Here is a 19,228-nt window from a genome sequence, read left to right on the forward strand (position 1 = left end):
GCTTGTCAGCCAGAAGTGATCAGCTTTCTCATGGGTTTGGGACTGGTCTCAGTATGGAGTGGTGAGCAGAGAGCTGTGTTGGGGGTCAGGAGGCGTAGCACCTTCATTCCCCTTTTAGCCTTGGTTTCTCATCTAATAACAAAATTGATGTTGTTATATTATCAGTGCATATAATCTCTGGGTGATCTGTTTAAAAAGGCAATTGGTACCATATGGTTCCACGGTACTGCAGTTAATAATGCAAGGGAAAATACACCTGTGAGCTATCTGAGGGCTGTTTCTAAAGGAACAGAACTTAAAAGAATTGCAGCAGGCTATCAGATGTTTTGGTTCTGTATGCTGGATCTTCTCTTCAGAGACAGCTGGTGCCTCTGTGAGGAGCTGTATGAAAGATCCAGATGTGATTACCTATGGACCTTTCCTTGGGAAGGAGCCAAAGCGAGCGAGCAGCTCATGTTCCCAACGCTGCACTGTGCACATTTTCACCAGCTGAAACGGAGTGGTCTGTGGCCTCAAGCCATGCTGGCACTTCAAACACATAATCTAGCACTTTTCAAAACATTGCAGCATTTAGAATTGGTTTTGCTCTGGGACTTCTGAATTTCCATTCTGAATGTCTGTGCACGTGTGGGAGATTTTACCTCCATATGATCTCATGTATTGTGTGCACACATTGTGCAAAGTTGCAAATACAAAACAGAGGGTAAGAGTTGCATTAGCAGTTTTGTTGCAAAGTTGGTGTTATTTATTTGAGAATTTAGGGGGTTCAGTCCAGCCCTCTTTTTCCTCCTGTGTGAGACTGATGTGCACACAGACTTTTGGTGGCAGAAGCGTATTCTTGTTAAAAGCAATCAGGGCAAGATGGGACCCAGTTGCTCTGCTTGTGTAGGAAACTTAGGACAGTTTTGGAGGCACTCTGGTTCATTTAAGCACTGCCACAAGCCCCGTATGCTTTCAGTGTTTAGCTCCAGTCAGGTTAGTGTTTGAAGGGATAAGATGCCCCTGAGGGCTTTGCTCACTCAACTGCACGGAGGAATTAAATGCTCTGAGGCAGTGCAGCAGCCTCATTCACTCCGTGTTGCAAGGCAAGGCAGTCATCGCTGGTAAATGGGCCCATGTTACACTGACATTAGCATTTTAATGCAACTAAAGAGGAGGCAGATTGACTGTAATTTAGTATCCAGTTGCATGGCCTTGTGCAGGTCCCCTCATCCTGCTCCACAGGGGCCGATTACAGTTACTCGGAGCACTTTGGGGTCTAATTGGATTTAATGCAGTAATGTACTTGTGTCATAGCAACGATTCTGCTGCACAAGTGCTATGAAATTCCAGAACAATTAGTTACTTACGCAGGAGCAATAGTTACAGGTTAACACATGGAGCTGACAGGTTGTGCCAAGGTCCAGTTCTAAATCAAAAAAGTGTTTCACCTTTTTTTCTGAAGCCACTGCAAGGGAGTGAAATTATTCATTTGAAACACAACAGTTTTAAGGGGTTCATCTGGTGGCTCTTCCTATTCTAGTCAACAGGTTGGATTTCTCACAAAGACAGGCCTTGCTTCTCCACCCTGCACACCACTAATTTATTGTGTCCCTTGCTGCCTGTTTTCTGTCCCATCCCTCTTTGCTCTGGAGCTCCAGCTGTCTGTCTTGCAGCATGATACCAGCAGGAGGCACACGTTTAGCTGCTTTTCTCCATCAAAACTGGCTCCTCCACGGGCTGCAATGTGAATGTGAGGAGAAGCCAATGCTCAGCAAGGAGAGTGGATGTGGTGGCTGTGGACAATGCACCAGACACAGCTGGCCAGCCCAAGGATGAGGCTTAGCCTCAGCTGTTGCTCCAGCTCCTGCTGTGTTTCCCCAAAGACTGTAATTAAAGGCATCAGCTTGCTGGAGTCACAATTAGGCATGGTGGGTTTGCACTTTGTGCAATTCTCCCTAATGACAAAATCGTAGCTATTAACCAAAGAGAATCTGTTTGGCAGAGACTTCTTCCCCTTTAAGGCAACAGAGTCAGGTGGAACACTGCTGCTGTTTGGCACTAAACTCAGTCTTTCATCCTTTCTGACACAGTACCTGCTGGTACCTACTGAAGCATTTAAACTCTTCTTCTCTGGGGTGCTGTAATTTCTTTAAAATATTGTGACTTATGATGGATAAAAAAATAAAATTTCTCTCCCACGCAGACCTCTGAGGGCTTGTAGGAATGTAATTATATGCGCACACAGTAGGAGCAGGAATCCTATCATTCTGGTTATTTTCTTAATGATAGGTTTATATAGCACAATGTCATCTCTGCTTTAAAGTTAGAACCATCTTCTCTTGGCAGCATCTATCCCAAGACTGTGGCATCACAGGACAGGACAACCAAAGAAATTGTCTCTCAATCATACTTGCAAAACACAGGACAAAGTGTCCCCACACTCTACAGAAATAGATGTAAAGGTCAGCGTGGGCATGGGCTCTGACTGCCAGGCAGGGCTCTCTGCTGTGGGGCACTGTCCCCTGTCCCAGATGGACACTGGTCACACCTGCTGGACCTGATGCAGCCAGGCAGTCACACAGCACGCTCTGAGCTCTGACACTGGTGGAAAAGCTGTACTGACCCAAGCAGCCCTTGCACCCAGCACTGTAGAGCAGGGCAGATCAGCACTGCCCAGCTCGTGCCTTCAGCACTCCACAGCAGAGACAGGTGGATCGGCAAGAGGAGTTTGTACCCTCCAGTTTCCAAAGGGGAAGCCATCCCTGTTCTTCATCTAGAGATGTAGGTTTACAGTGACAGAGGAAGGGCATTAAATGTGAGGGATTAATGCTAAACAAAAGGCCTATGAATATTCATTGTATGTTTTATATCGTAGTAGTTTCAGCCACCTTGAAACTCCTTGTTCGCTTCCTGCCAACAACAAATGATAGACTTTTACTCACAGAAGTCTTAATGGCAGGCAATTTTCAAAGGCACATTTACAAATGTTTGTTGGAAACAGATGTTAAATGCACCCACTCCAGAAATCATGATGAAATGCTGGCAGTGAGAAAGCAGGGAGAGACCCAGGTGACTTATCTGGTGCCTCACAGGGAAGTAGCGGCTCCAGCAAAGTTGTGAGCATGCCAAAACCATTTTTGAAGGATGACTGAGTGAGTTACAGTGCTGAGCCCTGCATATGTGAGCACTGGACTCTTATGGCATGGGGTGCTCTTTGGAGGGTTAAAGCCTGCCCCTTCCCTGCAATATGGGGTTGGGGCTGTGTCAGATAGCTGGAAAAAGCAATCTAGGAGTGGGTGCCCTGAGAAAGCAAGAGTCAGACATGCATGCCTTGCACATTACTCTGTAGTCTCACTTCACCTTTGCCTAGTCAAAGGCTGTCATTAGCATTGTGTGGGCAGAAATTAAAACTTACTGAAAAAAATGTGATCGTTACCTTGAGGACATTCTGCACACGAATCCCTCTGTCTGCACCCATATATCTCATGTTTTTGAGTGGTCAGGGCTGTGGCTTTGCTGTTGCTACTTCCCAGGCAGTGACAATGAGGCAGAGGGAGAGGAAATAGTTTGCTCAACTTGGTGTTACAGCTGGCTGGAACAACGAGGGACAGCACCCAACATTTCACACTGCTGCTCCTGATGGCTGGGCTTCCCAAAGATGCATTCCATCTCCCTTCCTGCCTTTTCCATTTTCCCAGTAAATGGGCTGTAAAGTCACAGCAGATTAAAGTTTGTCTAAACCTCAATAAAATATTGAAGGTGCAGCTGGTATTAATCTATTCCTCTTGTGGTATGAAGTGCATGTGTAATGGGACTATAGATTTACATGTGGTCTGTGGGCATTTAAAACACCCCAAAGATTGTTAAAGAGATTTTGAGGAATTGAATCCCTCACCAGGTATTAAAAGCTCTTCATTAGTGCTAATGTACACTAAATTAAGGTGGCAATTAGACTGAGCACGTTCATCAGGATGGTATGTTTTAATAAATTGTGTATTTAACATGATTGCTTTTTATTGACTTCTTCAGTAATTGCGTATTTTTCGCTTGCAGATTAAGCTTGGATAGAAGGAGATACATGGGATACACAGACAATTAAACACTGGAAGAGACACTGTGCTTCAAGTCCCAAGATTAGTAAAGGTGAGTGCTGTTAATGGCTTGCTCTTTCTGTTTGCCAGGTACTTTCTCTGTATCTCTGTTGGGGCAGCTTAAGGGTAGCTATGGTGTGCCGGAGGCAGTAAGAAATACACAGCTCATCTGCCACTGTATCACCTGGAAGGTGCTGCAGAGAGCTTTCACTTGGTACATTGTGTATAGCTATGAAACTAGGTGTGAATTGGCATCATTTCCTGCTGAAGCCACAGGCTAATATTTTGTAGGAAGTACTGCAGAACTGAATTCTCATGCATTAGAGGAAGCAACAGTTCAGCATCAGTTCAGTGGACAAGTTCTTCGTGCATGTTCACAGCAGAAATATTTATGTTGAAAGAAGATATACATGGATCATGAGACAGAAGAGCAATGACTGAAAAAATTGATTTGCATGAGGGCAAGAGAACTGTAAACATCTCTCTCAATCTCAGTTATTCTGCGTTTTCTATCAAGTATTTGTGATGGGGAGACTGAGCAATCAGTCAATCTATCTGAATTTCTCTACTGAAACACAAATTGTCTGCTGTGGGCTGTTAGGGATGGGCAAGGAAAATTGTTCACACACTTGTTTTCAGTAGAGGGTAGGAGTGATAAAGTACAGAAGATGTAAGGATTGAGACTGGTGAAGATAAGGTGCTGCTGACAGTTCTGATAAACATCTGGCACATCCATGAGATGCTCTTGTTCCATTTGCCATCAGGTAGCTCAGGCACACCTTGAGCAGCTGTTTTGAAAAGTCTTTTTACCAAGGAGAGTCATCAAACACTGGAAGAGGTGTCCAGGGAGACTGGGGAATCTCAATCATTGGAGATAATAAGAGTTTAACTAAGCAGCATGCTCTAACTTTGAAGTTAGGTCAGATTTGGAATTGGCCCAGGTTGGAGGCAGTGGGATGCTTATACTCAGTGACATCCAGAGGTCCTGTCCAACCTAAGTTTTTCAGTGATTCCTTCTTCAAAGCAAAGGTAAGGAAGCAATCTAAGTGAATTCATGAGTTTCAATTCAGTGTTAAAGGGATATTGGGTGTTGAGGGAAATGTCAGTGGCAGCAAAGAGAAAATTGGAGGCCTTTTGGAGGGGTGTGGTTGGGCAACTGCCTTTAGAAATGTGAAGGTCAAGGCAGCTGCAAGGCATGCAAAGCAAATGACAGAAGGAAGGAAATGGCTGGAAAACAAAAAAAATTCATTGCCTTAAAAAACAAGACTTTATTCCTAACTGATTACTGCAGCTGGGCTGTGTTTCCTGGCTCCACTGCTGGGGACTTTCAGCCGCCTCATCCCTTTGCAAGATAAAATTCATGGGGGATACAGGGGAGAGAGAAATGTAGAATAATATGCCTAAGGAAAAGCTGAACATTTATAGCTGCATTTCAGAGAAAAACAAATGCATTTCATATGTCTCACAGGTCTGAGATGGGACAAGCCAGGGAGAGCATCTGTCAGCCTCTGTCTTCTGCAGTTCTGACTGTTAATGTTTGCTTAGCATTAAATGTCTCCTGCAGAGAAGAGCTTAATCTCTCACAGATTTGGGGCCTGGAGGAGGGGAGTGAAGGTATTTTTAAAAGGTAGATTAAGACATATGTGCTCAGTTTTTATCACAGTTGTATCAGTGTGTAGTAGGAGTAACTTAGATAATTTGCTCTTTGTGTGTATGGCTTAAAAAGAAAAGTAGAGGGAAAGCCCATCTGTGTGGGTCAGGACTGTCCTTTAATGTTGGTTATTTTAGCCATGAAGTCTGTCATCAAGGACTCCAGGTACCTTCAGCTAATTAGCAAGGCAGTAGTTGGCACAAATGCATTCATAATTACATTATTTGTAAGTCATATTATTTACATTTTGCTTGCATTGTTTGTCAACAGCATTACTTCCATACTCTACAAAGTCCACTTGCACCACTGTGAATATCAACTAGATGGTTTTATGTGCCAGAGTGCCCAAGCTGTGACACCAAGCAGTTTAAGTGCCTCGTATGAAATCAGATCATGCTTTTGGTTGATTTGCCCTGTTTGAATCAATGCAATCACAGGAGCCAAAGGGTGGCCTTGCATGAGCTGCTGGGCAGTCTGGGTACCCAGCAGGAACTGCAAAGTGTGTGTTGTGCTGATAGGTGTGAGTCTCTCCAAGGTCACCAGTTGCTCAGAGCCCCTGGTTCTCAGATCAGGTCAGTGGGTTAGCATTTTTGGAAGCTTGCATTGAGTTATTCTGATGTGGAAACTCTGATATGGTTTGTTGTTGGCTTTACCAGCCCAGACCTCACATAATTGCCCCGAGTTCCATTTGCACATCCTGAGTGGAAGAAGTTTGGAATCTGGAGGCCCCAGTGGGCTTGATCTGAAGCACAATGAGTAAGGTTGTACTCAGTTATTGCTTTGCTGTGTGAAGTGCAGTGGGTTTAGAAAATACAAATCTGAGCCCAGTAGCACTGCTGGGGACAATTTCAGGCCCAAGCAAAGACGAAGGGAGCCCTTGTTTGCCAAGGCTCAGTGTGCTTGTGTTCGTGCTGCTCCCAGGTTATTGTGACTGACTGGTTCTTCCAGACAGTGAAGTTTTCAGGATTTGATTGCTCAATGGATTTACAATCTCCTTTCCCTACTTACGCCTGGAAAACATTTTAACATACTGAGTGGATGGGCAGGCAGGAGAAATGCAAAGAATCATAGCCTATGTTTGTCTGTGAAAATAAAAGCAGACCTATATTCAGCTTGCTCACCTTACAGACGAAGCAGCCCCAGACATGGAAAGGAAAGTAAGGCAGGAACGTGATTTATCAACACTACAAAGCAGCAGGACAGTGTTAGGCTTAGGAACTGCTCCTTCTTGGACCACAGGTTTTTCATGTGGGTGACTGTAATGGAGTGTGTGAATTATTTATGTGTGAATTACAGTGTCACAACAAGGGTGTTCCTTCTTTTTATTTTTTTTTTTTTTACAAAGTCTACTATAATATGGTTCATACAGATGGGTGCTCAAAGCAACAGGACTTTGAAATTTCTGAGATGCCTTTAAGACTTTGGCTAATATACTAAAATTTAGCCGTCCTTTGTTTCACTGGAGCTGAATTTTTAGGTGACAGATTAGGTGACACTAATTGTGGGGCTCTTGAAATTCCAGTGCCCTATTGATTAGTCTGTATTTTCATATCCCTCTCTAGTGTCCAACTCATGTGTTAGTAGAGCTGAAGGCTCACCTTTGCCATGAAACTGAAAAATTCCCTGCCCAGCTCCCTAGCCTTCTTGACTTCAGGATCCATTTCTCTGTCAGATTTTCAGACATGTCTTTACACAGTGTCAGGAAGCTGTGGGCATTTCCTGCAGGCCCACATCAGAGCTCTGTGCCCTACCCCATCTCCTGCAGTCAGTCTTGTCTTGGAATTTGTCTGGGCAGAACAATTATGTATCAGGTGTATGAGAAAATAAACTTTGTAAAGAAAACTGCCCTGGTCCTCAGGTTTAGATTCAGGTTTGTTTTCCCCAGAAGCAAGCTGGATCTTCTCAGGATTCCTCCAGCAAAGGGTGTTCCCTGCAGTACCCAGGCAGCAAGGCACACTGCTGTCCTGCCCCAGGTACAGGCAGCTGCAGAGGGAAGGCAGTGATCATCCACATCAGCTTCTGTGTCACACCACTTGTGTCTCAGCCTGTTCTGTCACAAAGAAGGAATTGATTTGATTTTAAATCAAGCAAAAGCAGTATACCAAACCCACACCATGTAACAAAAATCTGGCTCTTACCTCAGGCAGCCCTGTGCTGGGAGCTCTGCCTGCCATGGGTTTTCTCAGCTCTTTGGCTAAAGCAGAGCAGTTCCTATGGTCACAGAGGAAAGCACTTTGTGAGGCTCTACAGCACTCACAGATTCTGTGGTTTAACAAAAACAATGGAGTGAAAGGCAGTTTTATTTCTGGCCTGGTGAAAATCTTGGATAATTTCAGTTTTTTCTTTTAAGTGAATTAAATGGACTTTGCTAACATAGCATATCATTAGAGACATGTCAGTTAGGGAATGGCATTTGCAGTGGAGAAAGGGAATGAGATGCATTAAAAAGCACATGGGCTTTGGGAAGGCTCCTCTGGGGAGCCAAGCAAACCTGTGCCTCTGTGTTTGCAAATGTACAGCTCCATCTGTGCACAGTGCCATGACTGCATTGTTTCACTGGAAGTTTTACTATTCCATGTATTCATTTGTCTGCCCCTCTAGGGTACTTGGTGATACACTAGCATATTTGGACACATAGGCACTTCATTAAAGAGCAAGCAGGAACTTTCTTCCAGCATAGCCTCACCTGGTCAGGATTTATTGCTGTTCTTCCAATAGAAGCACTGGCCAAGCAGTTTGTTGTCTAAATCAGACACTGAGTTTCAGAACTGGTTAAGATTCCTTAGCAGATTTTCCTTGCCTCAAAAGCTTTCCAAATTGATCCATGGATTCTTGCAAAAAACCTGTGCAGGGTGGGGCGTAGAGCAGCAGGATTTCACTGGCACAGGAGCATCCCACACTGCATGGCAAGCAGGCGTGCCCCAGGCTGAGTGTCCATGTGAGGACATCCTCCTTGGGCCCTGCCACTGGGCACTGCTGGCATTCCAAGCCCAAAGGTCTACAAGTTTCCCTGAAGCTGCTGTCCATGTTTGTGTGGGGCTCATTCTGTAGAGGAAGCTTGTATGAAGATAGCTGTTCCAAATGCTTTTTGTGTGTCTTCTGACTAGGCACAGCTTGTTCTGGTTCCTGTTTCAATATGACCTTTTCTCAGCATGAAATAGACAGGTGAATTCAGGGATTCTTAGACTTGACAAGCTTTAAGGAGTGGGGGAAAAAAAAATTCTTCATGTGCAGAGGGATATTTTTTCTCTGCAAGTAAAACTAGACCTTTCCTCTCCTGCAACCTTCCCCTTCAGTTCTGCGCTCGCCTTCAGACCTGAAGGAACACAAAGGGACTGAGCAGTAATCATTATCTCTTGCTAGCCTGTGCTATGTTCCCTGCTCAGGTAAGAAAAGAGCTCTTCTGTATAATGAACTCCACAGGGTCCTGTAGGAAACACAAATAGATTGGAGATAGGATTGTCTCATTCCAATAAAAATGAGTGTGCTAAGAAAGTGCTGCTGTTTTACAGGAGGAATTGGACAAAGGACCCTGAAGACCATGGAGGGAGACTGCCTGAGCTGCATGAAATACCTGATGTTTCTTTTCAATTTCTTTATATTTGTGAGTATTTGGAATTCACTTTCTTTTCTGGATCCTTCTGTTTCCAGCAGCCTGCTGTTGCCCAGCAGGATAGACTATAGTGTGGTAAAGTTGCCACAATACAGAATATCCTCTCTGCTTTGCACTAGCAATCATGAGCATTTTGCAGCATCCAAAGATGCTCAGACATTCAGCAAGGCAGCACAGTGGTCACTGTTGTCTGAATTATTGCTGTCCTTGACAGGGGAAAGCTGTAACTAATGGTGCATATGGTTCATCCTTGAATGGCAGAAGAAATTGTTTTCTAGTCCTGGGTGCCCTGCTGGGGTTTTCACTCAGAAGCAGTCCTTTTCCTACCACATGTGGAGTCATTCTTAGCTGGTTTTGTTTTTGAAAAGAAGGATGGCAGTGCCCAGCCACCCAGGCCTCTCTGGTAGGTGTGGTTCATGTGAGCCCCTTTACTGGGCTGTCCTCTACAAATGGGGCAGCAGATCAAGACTTTCAGCAGTACAGAGGGAGTAAACAGTTGGTAGAATGAGGTGTGTCTTTTGCTGTAAATGATTCATTTATTGAGCAAAAGATACTAAGAGCAGCATGTCAGAAGGCACAGCAGAGAATACATGCCTTGGAGAAACACAAATTCTCCAAATTAACGTTTTTGATCAAAAGATAGCAACGAATCCAGTTTTTCTGCAGCAGTTGTTTTATGTTGACCTGTCTCTCTCTCTCTCTCTGTCCTTGTGCTGTGACAGCTGGGAGGAGCATGCCTGCTGGGACTGGGAATCTGGGTCATTGTGGATCCCACAGGTTTTCGAGAGATAGTGGCTGCCAACCCTCTGCTCTTCACGGGAGCCTACATCATGCTGGCCATGGGGGCAATGCTCTTCCTGCTGGGCTTCCTGGGCTGCTGTGGAGCCATCCGGGAGAACAAATGCCTCCTGCTCTTTGTAAGTGCCTTTGCAATTTCTGCTGGCCTCTTGGTGCTTCCCCTATGGGTGACTGCATAGATGGTGCTGAGAAAAGCACGGGAATGGGTGTTTGTTGTTGTCACCATTGTTCCTTCCAAGGATAAGTAGGTTTAGGATACTACACACTGCTAGAAATACAGATAATTTGCTTTTTCACCTATATAGATTTGAGCTCAGCCTCAGGGAGTGTATTTTGACTTTTTAAAGCTTTTATTATAATTGACCCCATTCAGTTTTTTGGTCTTTTTCTGCTTTTATAAAGTGACCAAAAATGGTTCTTTCTTGGCTGCTCAAAACCCACTGTTCCACTCATAGATTCATTCCTTGGGGGTTCACAACAAAGGAGAGAACACTAGAGCACAGTGCCTGTGCAAGGGATGCCCCCATGTCAGCAGAAATGCCCAGAACTGCAACACAGCAGCCATTGCTGCTCTCAATAGCTGGCCACTCCCTGATACAGCCTACTCTGCTCATAAAATTAACCAGATTTGCTACCTTTGGACAAAATTTCCCCTGAATTACAGGATTAAATTTCAGCCCATGGTGGTCATCAATAATTACAAAGAGCTAAAATAAGTCACTTTTGCCCTTGCCACCCATTCCTCCCAAGTTCTGATACTGAAGGATTTCCAGCCATTATCTCCTATTGGAAGGCATTGCCATTTATCTTTTTGTTTGTTTGTTTGTTTGTTTGGTTTGGTTTCTTTCTTTTTTTCTTTTTAAAATCTTGATCATACTGTATTTTGTTAGGATTGTGTCTTGCACAGCTGTTTCATGGTTCAAAAAAGGCTTGATTCTAACTTTAAAGAGGACAGGGAAGTTCTCTTTCTTGACTGCAAACCCATCTTTTCCTACAGATGAGTGTGGCTTCACTGAGATAAATTCTCCCTGGCCCTTGGCTCCCCTATGCCTTGAGTTCATAGCCTGTAAATGAGAGCCCTTTTGGGGAAGCCACTCTGGGATTGATTCATCTCAGAATTAAACCCAAAAAACAAATGTATCACCTGTGAAGTCTGAGAATATTTGCCCAAAGGAATCTAAGAAAATGGGAAGGATGAGACCAAATGAGCCTGAAGCTGTTTCAAAGCCTGACCTTGTCAGATTAAAGAACTAAAAGCAAAGTTTGATGAGATGTTGTTTTAACTGAGTGGGAGATTAATATTTTCAGTCTGCTGCATACAGACTGGTGACCTGACTGGAGAAAGGGAGCTCTGGGCCATGTTCTTTCCTGATTTAATATCATTTAGAGGCAGACTAGGAGTAACTTTAAAAGTAATTACTGGATAAGGAATCGTTGTATTTTGATCAACCAGATCTTTAAGGGCTTTTTGTATCAACAGCAACTCAGCTAAACAGCCAGCTCATGTTCAGTAGTGTGAAGCACTTGGATGAGGACCTGTGCTGATACCAAGGGAGAAGAAATATGTTTCTAACTTTTTTTTAGAGCCACACAGCTGATGTTAAAATCGGCTGATCTGAAAACATCTGTGAAACCCAAAGTCTGATAGGAGTCAGTTTCAGTCATTGAATAGGCAAAAGATTCATGCCTGTATACCAGAGAGACTGGGAACACTTGCAAACCAGAGAGTGTGAGCCTTTGTGGGGGTGGTACCTGGGGAGAAGTTGCTAGATCAAATCAAGTCCACTTACAAAGTTGTTAAAGAATTGATGAGCCAGAGAGCTGCTTGAGTGAGATTTCACAGTGATGCATTATGTATGCCTGAAGCTTTTAGTCCAAATGTAAACAGAAGATAGAAGGGACAAGACAGATGCATGTTCTCTAGGTTCTGGTTTCAGTGTTTGCAAGGACTTTTATTTTTCATTAAGCTGCTTGTTTTTGGTAAAAAATAACCCCATCACTATGCAACCTAACATGTTGCATTAAGCACAAGGCTGTGAAGTGTTTCTAGATTTCCTGGCATTTGGATCTGGCTCACAAAAAAAAGGAACACACAGTGGCCTGCAAATCAGACAGTGAATGACTTGTCGTGAAGGTCCTCTGACTGCAAAACAGCACTGTAAAAATCAGAATCCAAAGTACTGTTGAACATACAGCATTGCAGCAAGGGACTGAATTCAGCTTTGTTACAAGAAGAGTCCATGTTAGCTTCATTTGGCTTAGTTTCAAATGCAGACATCCTGTTTTGCACTCCTGTAAAATGGGTGTAGGAGCCCCTCAAACTTCCCAGCGTGAAAATGCAGGTCCTCTGAGTTAAAGACAGCTGATGCACTTTTTGGAATAGCAGTTCTGAAAGTGGAATATTGGATGAGTTATGAAAAATAAACATGAGGTATTAATTTGTGGAAAGTTCTGATAGAGCACTTCTGTGAAACCTCCTGTAACCATCACCTGGAGCTGAGGCAAGATTTTTGACCAGTATGAGATGCCATTTCTCAGGATGTTCACCTTGGATGTGGGGAGCATCTGTGTTCAAATGTCAAGTATTAAGCTTGAATTTGAACGTGAGGTTACTGTGTCCCATGCATTAACCAGGTGGCTCCTTTGTGCTCTCACATATCAGTAGTCAATTTAATTTTTGGAAGGAAAACACATTAAGCAGATTTTGACTCTCCTTTAAATGCAGAATGAGAGCAAGTTCTGAAACACTGATGATCCATCTTTTTCTCATCAACCCTAATGGCTGCTTGTGGGTTTTTTTCCTACTGTAACTTACAAATCTGTAATGCAGAGTGCACAATATAAGTGTAAATCAGTTTGGGAATGATAATGAAGCTTATCACAGATAATCTGGGAATGACAGCTTCCACTTCTGCAAAGACCTGTGCTGGAGCTTGGGTGAACATGTGCCCCCCAGTAATCAGTAAATGAAATGCAATTAGCAGGGTGATGGGATTAATCACTTGATCACCACCTTAGACCTTAGTGACTATGCTGAGATCCCTTGATGGATGATGATGTGAATTTGCAAAGCGTTGTTCATTCTCATCACTTGTTCTTTGCCCTCCTGTGGTGAAATTAAAACAGTCTCTGAACAGGAAAAAAAGAAGCCACACAGAAAACTCCAGCAGTAAGAATAAATTAGAGAGTTAACTAGTTCAGAAAAATCAAGCAACAGCATGCTATTAAAAACCAAAGTCCCTGCTCATCTGACTTTTCTTGTTTGTCATTTGTGCCCAGGCTCCTTTTCTTTTTTTTCCACTGCAGAAACAGGATGACAAGTGTGATAGGGTGGTGCATGTGCTTTTCCAGTCAGGAAAAATCACTTAGAGCTCTGCTAATTGACAACAAAACAACATTTTGCCCATCTCAAGCAGATAGTTTGAATTCTCTCTCCATTACTGAAGTGCACAATGTGCAGCCTTCCAGACACTGTTTATAAATCATTGCTTGGGGATCATAATAGTACTTCTGGCCTTGTCTGCCTTTTTTCTGTTTCAGAGAGACCTTCTATAAACTTCTCACACATACACAAAAAAAAATTTCCAGACTTCTCTTGTGTTTATTTTTACTTGTTGCTTCATTTATCTTCATTGGTAACATGTACCAAGTTTATTACCCTACAAATGATGTGATCTTACAGAGTTCTCCATTCACTTTTGCCTTTCTCACACAATGCCAAAATCTAAGCTAAAGCCTTAACATTTACTCTATTCTGTAAAATAATCTCAGAGTCTGTGGGCAAATTCTTGGGCTGTTTGAATTTTAGATGGGCTGATTGAAGAGGTAATTTCATGGCAGTAAGAACATACAAAATATCCACTTAGTTCAGACTGTTGGTTATTCAAATCCTTGATTTCCTCTACAAGAATGGAAATAAATGCCATTTTGGGGGAGAGTGTGAATCTAGCCACTTCCTGCTCTGTTCCTATAGCTATTCCTCAGCACCAACATTTGTTGTTTTAAGGGATGTTAAAAGGCACATCTGTCTGTTCTTTTTACTGTGTCATAATGACTGAAGCAGCATCAAATTAGCAGGAGGCATCAATGTCACTGAGAACTGGTCACAAGAACAGGCAGAATCTGACGTGGCAGCCTGCAGGAGTCCCATCACTCACCCTGGTCCCAGGAACAGCAGTCTCTAGGGATGACACCTCTTAAGTGCATCTGTTGTTTTCTGTGGGGTGGGGGGTGAAGGCACAGTGGGTCACTTGGGCTTGGTAACCTCATGTAACAAGGCACCTTTGGTAAGACTGAAAACCAAACTTTTAGACTGAGGCAGCAGAAGGTTGCAAAGGCAACAGGATGAAATATGGCTTAGATTGAACAGCCATGTGCCTCTCTGTTTTGTTTTCCTTCACTTTTCCTAAAATTATGATGACATAAGTGTTAAGAGTTTTACTTCAACCTGGAGGCCTGTTTCCCTTTTACTATCACTTAATGTGCAGGCTGTGCTTTCTGTCAAGTCTGCAGCATACCCTTATCTTAAGGATGTGAATATGCACACTTTGGATACCATACAAGACAGAGATGATGCTTGCATAATCAAATTATATTATTATGGTGTGTTATCAACTTTCTGTAGAGGTCCTGTGTGGTTAGAACTTAACTCAGTGCAACCCCATTGTGTGGAGAGAATATTAACCAAGATTAATTTTGTCCTGAAATGAAAACAGTCCATTTTAGGTCATAGGTATAAATATTTGAGGATATATCCTGCTTCCTCTTCCACACAAAATAAGCTGTGATTATATTGCAGTAAAATGGTGTTTGTATTGCAATCAGGAGTGTGTGTGCATTTAGATGTGATCCCTATATTTGTGTCTGGACAGTTTAATTTGTATGAGCACGTCCACAATTATATAACTTTTCCATCAAAGTAGGCTTTACTGTTTTGACCTGGTGCAGTTTTATCAGGGGATACTATGGGTCCTGTAATTTTATATGCTTTTACCATTAGAACCAGGCAAAAGTGTCACAAGCTCCCATGTCCTGCAAGGAGGTCAGAGAGGGAATGTGTGTGCTTCAAGTGACTGTCTCATATGGTTTCTTAATTGTCAGGGGGAAAAAAAGAGTTTCCTTAGTTACTTTTTCCATTTCTTTGGTGATTAGCTAACCTCTGTATTCCTACTACCTCTTGCACACATTTAATGCTGTTTGTGGTTTTTATCTTATCTCTTCCAGTTCTTCATGTTTATTTTGTTAATCTTCCTGGCGGAGCTTTCAGCTGCAATCCTGGCTTTCATATTCAGAGAAAATGTAAGTATCCAAAGGTGGGCAATCTCTGGACCCCAGTGGGGTTATACACAGCTGGAGCAGGGTGTTAAATGGTGGCTGATTTGTCTGTACAGTGGCTGTTTGAAATATCAGCAAACCTTGTTTGTTACTACCCTGTCTGCAGAACTGCCAGCACGTCAGGGAATGCTAACTAACCTGGCTGGTGCAGATGGAGAGTTTATGGGGACACACTTATTCCTGAAGTTTTTAGTGTCTTTTAAAGTTTTCCTGACTCACAGCCAAACCAGCTGCACATTCCATCAGAGAGAAGTTCTATAATAAAGTCACTATGATTAAAAGCAACTATTTTCCTTTTTCAATATAACATGTGTTTAATATTAATAGTTGAAAACTTCCGTTTTCCAGAGCCAGTGTTTGCTCTGCAGTGCAAAAAATCTCTTATGCATCTTCTGATCATGTTCATTCTTGATCTGCCATGTTCTGCTGCTCAGAAGACTGCTACCAATGCTGCTTGTATGATATCCCCCATCTTGCCCTAAGAAAATCTCCCCCCACTTATTGCCCTGCTTAGTTTTGTCCTTCTCTCCAAAGCTTTGTATGATGTAGCCTTTCTCTATTCTGCAGTGAATATTACTATATGGCCATCATCTCTCCCCTGTGCTAGTGGTAAATTTTACTACAGTAGTAGTAACCAGTCTCATTTCTTTCCCTCAATGGTCTGTGCAATTTTTTTTTCATGTTCATACATGTGCAAAGGAGAGCCTGACTGAAGTAGGTCCATCCTTCTCTGAGTGACAGCTGTCAAAAAACACTGGCTGGTAGAGTTGGTCACTAGTGACTGTCAGTATTTATTTTGCATATTTTGCCTCTTCCAGTAGCAAGAGAACATACAGCACATTTGCTGTACTGAACATGAGAGAAATGTGGCATGAGCAAAGAAGGGCCACATATAATGGTGATTTTCTTAAACTAGAATATACTTTTAATTTTATTAATTTTTAAAAGCTTTTGATAGGAAAGAATCAAAACTTGGGAAGCTCATGGCAAGAGAGTGGGATATTTGTGTAGTAGGATGGGCTTGGGGGGAGGTAGTGAGAAGACTTTTTCCTATTTATGAGCTGGTCTTTGCCTTGGATTTGAAGGCAATGGGGAAGGGATGGCACTCTGCACACAGAATGGGTGCCCCCTTCCAGTTTAGGCTTTGAGACCATGCCCTTATGGAAACACCTATAAACATGTTGCAGTGTGGGTGGGTCTGGTGCCATCTGGCCATTCTAGCTCTGCTGTTAAGAGATTTCAGAGAATTCCTTTGGTTCAGCACAAGGAGCAGACTGCACACATAGAAACTGCCCTGCTCAGGTATGTGACAGAGACAGAACATGGTGCCCAGGGAGCAGGGGCTGGGCACGCACTGTCAGCTGATGGCTCCTACCTCCCCCCTTCTCTGTAGGAACCTGGTAGAAGGTACAAGAAACTGCCCAGGCTTGCTGCAAGTCCTGGGTGCAGGGTGGCTGCACTTCTGATGTGTCTTCCTCACTTACAGCTTGTTTCTGGGCAAAGCATCTGTACCTTCCACTCCCTTGGGAGCCACGGAACATGTAAGGTCATGTTATCTTGCAAGACAGGATCACAGTGGTTATTCTAGACTTCTGTGGCATCTGGCAGTGTTTTGTGAGATCAAACTTGAAGGGGAACAAACTTCTATCTTTCTTCAGCTTGTCTCCTTGTTTGTGTCACCAGCTTCCCACTCTGTCAGAATGACTGACAGGAAGGGCTTAAATGGGAAGGAATGAAGAATGTCAGATCCCAGCATAACTGGAGATGGCTCTATGCAGAAGTCAAACCTGATCTGCCAGTTTGTTCTCTCCTCAGGTTTCTTCTGGAAAAAATTGCCCTTGTTTTGGTGTTTCTGTATATTGTGGTGGTAGCTTGTCTGACTTGGAAGGTACTTGTGGCCAGTTTTGCTGTCACCTTTGGGTTAGGGTAAGCTGCATGGATGGGCAAAGGTGGTCTTTCATTGATGCCATGGTGGGAAGAATTCTTCACAGTAGCAATTTAAGGTCAAGATCAGATGTGCTTTTCTCTTCCTTGAAAAATAAATTACTTTCAGGGCATGTGGTGGCAAATGCACACTTAGCCAATCTAAATTTCTTTGAGGCTTACCAAGCAGGATTCAGTGGTGGTCGCTGCACCAGTCCTTATGGCTGTGGCCTCTCTGGGTGTGCAAAATGAGACTGAAGATACACTTTATTTATTCACTTTACAAATAAAGTTCAGTGCAGCTTTCTCTTGTATAGTTTTACATTCAAACCAGCTCCCAAACACTCAGTGGGGTTAAATTATTAACAGCTATGGGAGTGAGAGAAATCAAGAGACAAAAATTAGGGAGAAAAGAGATGTTTTCTGCTGAGATTTGACATGAGAGGAAGAGTCAGTGAAGCAGAGCAACGTGGTGGGGTAAGTGAAGGTGGTGTTCAAAGGTGAGATACTGTGGCCTACAAGTCCAGCTGCACTTCTAAAGAGCTACTTAAAAGCAGTCTCTGAAGAGGAAGGCTGCTGTCAATTAGCTGTAGGATTATCAGAGTTTCTCTTCCTTAGAAAAGGAAGTTTTGGGGGTGGAAAACCCTTTATCATCTAGAAGATACCCCATGAAAGAATGACTTTCATGAACACTAGAATAAGACTGTGAAAGAGCAACAGGAATTGTTCTTTATATGCCCTTCAGAGATCCGGATGGGAAAAACCCTGGAGGGATATTTGATTCTTAGTGAACTGTCTTAGCAAGCAGGAAAGCAGGATGGTAGGAACAGAAGAGTCTGGTGGCAGGACTTTGGATGGAGTCTGGATGTTTGGATTTTTAGTTCCAGTTCTTAATAAGCAAGGCACCTTGGATGCTAGTGGCTCTGTTTCCTCAGACAGAAGGCAAAAGCTAAAAAACACGACCTTTCCCAGCTGAGCAGACAGAGGTCTCTCAGATGGAAGGCACTGCAGGAGTGGGAGGTGCACCACTGGTGACTGCACCTCCATGCAGACTGTGCCAGACACATCAGGATGCTCCAGGATGATGCAGATGGGTAGGAGTGTGTCCTGTTTCCCAAGCAGGCACCACGAAGGCAGCTTCTTGCACAGCATTCAGCATCCTTGAGCACAGCACAGCATGAGAAGGCTGTGACCTTCCTGGGCAGTCCCAGCATGCCTGTTGTGCAGAAATGCCCTCCTTCTGCTAAACCCCTTTAACTGGCTGCACTAATCCCAGCAAAGCTATTTTTGAAGCAGTGTGACAAAACAGTCTCACTTCTTTCACTGCCATGTAAATGTATGCATGCATGTGCTGCACTGGAGGTGCCCCACCCTCAACACAGCAGAACAGCTCCTTATTGTTCGTGGCTGTGGCTGCCACAACTGCCTTGCCAAAGTGTGTGTGAAGCTCTAGTGTTATCAGTAGGTCTTTTGCTCCCTTCTGAATGGTTCTTGCCATAAAAATCCAGTGTGCACCAACCTGACCAGGGCTGGTACTTGTTTCAGCTGAAGGGTGGCCATGGGCATGGCAATAGGACTGTCTTATTTCATCCTCCTTTGTCAGCAATTTTTTTAAAGAAGATTATTTTTTTTTGGCCCCATTCTTCTGAACTTGAGATGCTCAGGATAAGCAGTTTAAGACCAACAAAATGGAATCAGTTATTTTCCTGGCAAATGCACTCTTCCAGCACTAGGCTTTGTTTTAGGCCAAGTGTTGTAAAAATCACACACAAACTCTGAACAATTTCCTCTGGGACTGCTGCTGTCAAAATAAAGGTTTCACTTTATATTTAAATT

The 19,228-nt window shown here is 43.3% G+C and overlaps 1 protein-coding gene across 6 annotated transcripts in view; it reads left to right on the forward strand.

Moving 5' to 3' along the window:
- TSPAN18 (tetraspanin 18) overlaps positions 1-19,228 on the forward strand; it is a 116,841-nt gene that overhangs the window by 87,537 nt on the left and 10,076 nt on the right. For all 6 annotated transcript variants that reach the window (XM_079309447.1, XM_079309449.1, XM_079309451.1 and 3 more), the window contains exons 3-6: positions 4,036-4,125; positions 9,237-9,328; positions 10,060-10,254; positions 15,359-15,433. In XM_079309447.1, the coding sequence (XP_079165573.1) occupies positions 9,266-9,328; positions 10,060-10,254; positions 15,359-15,433 (333 nt within the window). In that variant the 5' untranslated portion in view covers positions 4,036-4,125; positions 9,237-9,265. The remainder of the gene's footprint in view (positions 1-4,035; positions 4,126-9,236; positions 9,329-10,059; positions 10,255-15,358; positions 15,434-19,228) is intronic.

Source organism: Erithacus rubecula (genome assembly GCF_903797595.1).
Source record: "Erithacus rubecula genome assembly, chromosome: 6".
Classification (NCBI taxonomy): domain Eukaryota; kingdom Metazoa; phylum Chordata; class Aves; order Passeriformes; family Muscicapidae; genus Erithacus; species Erithacus rubecula.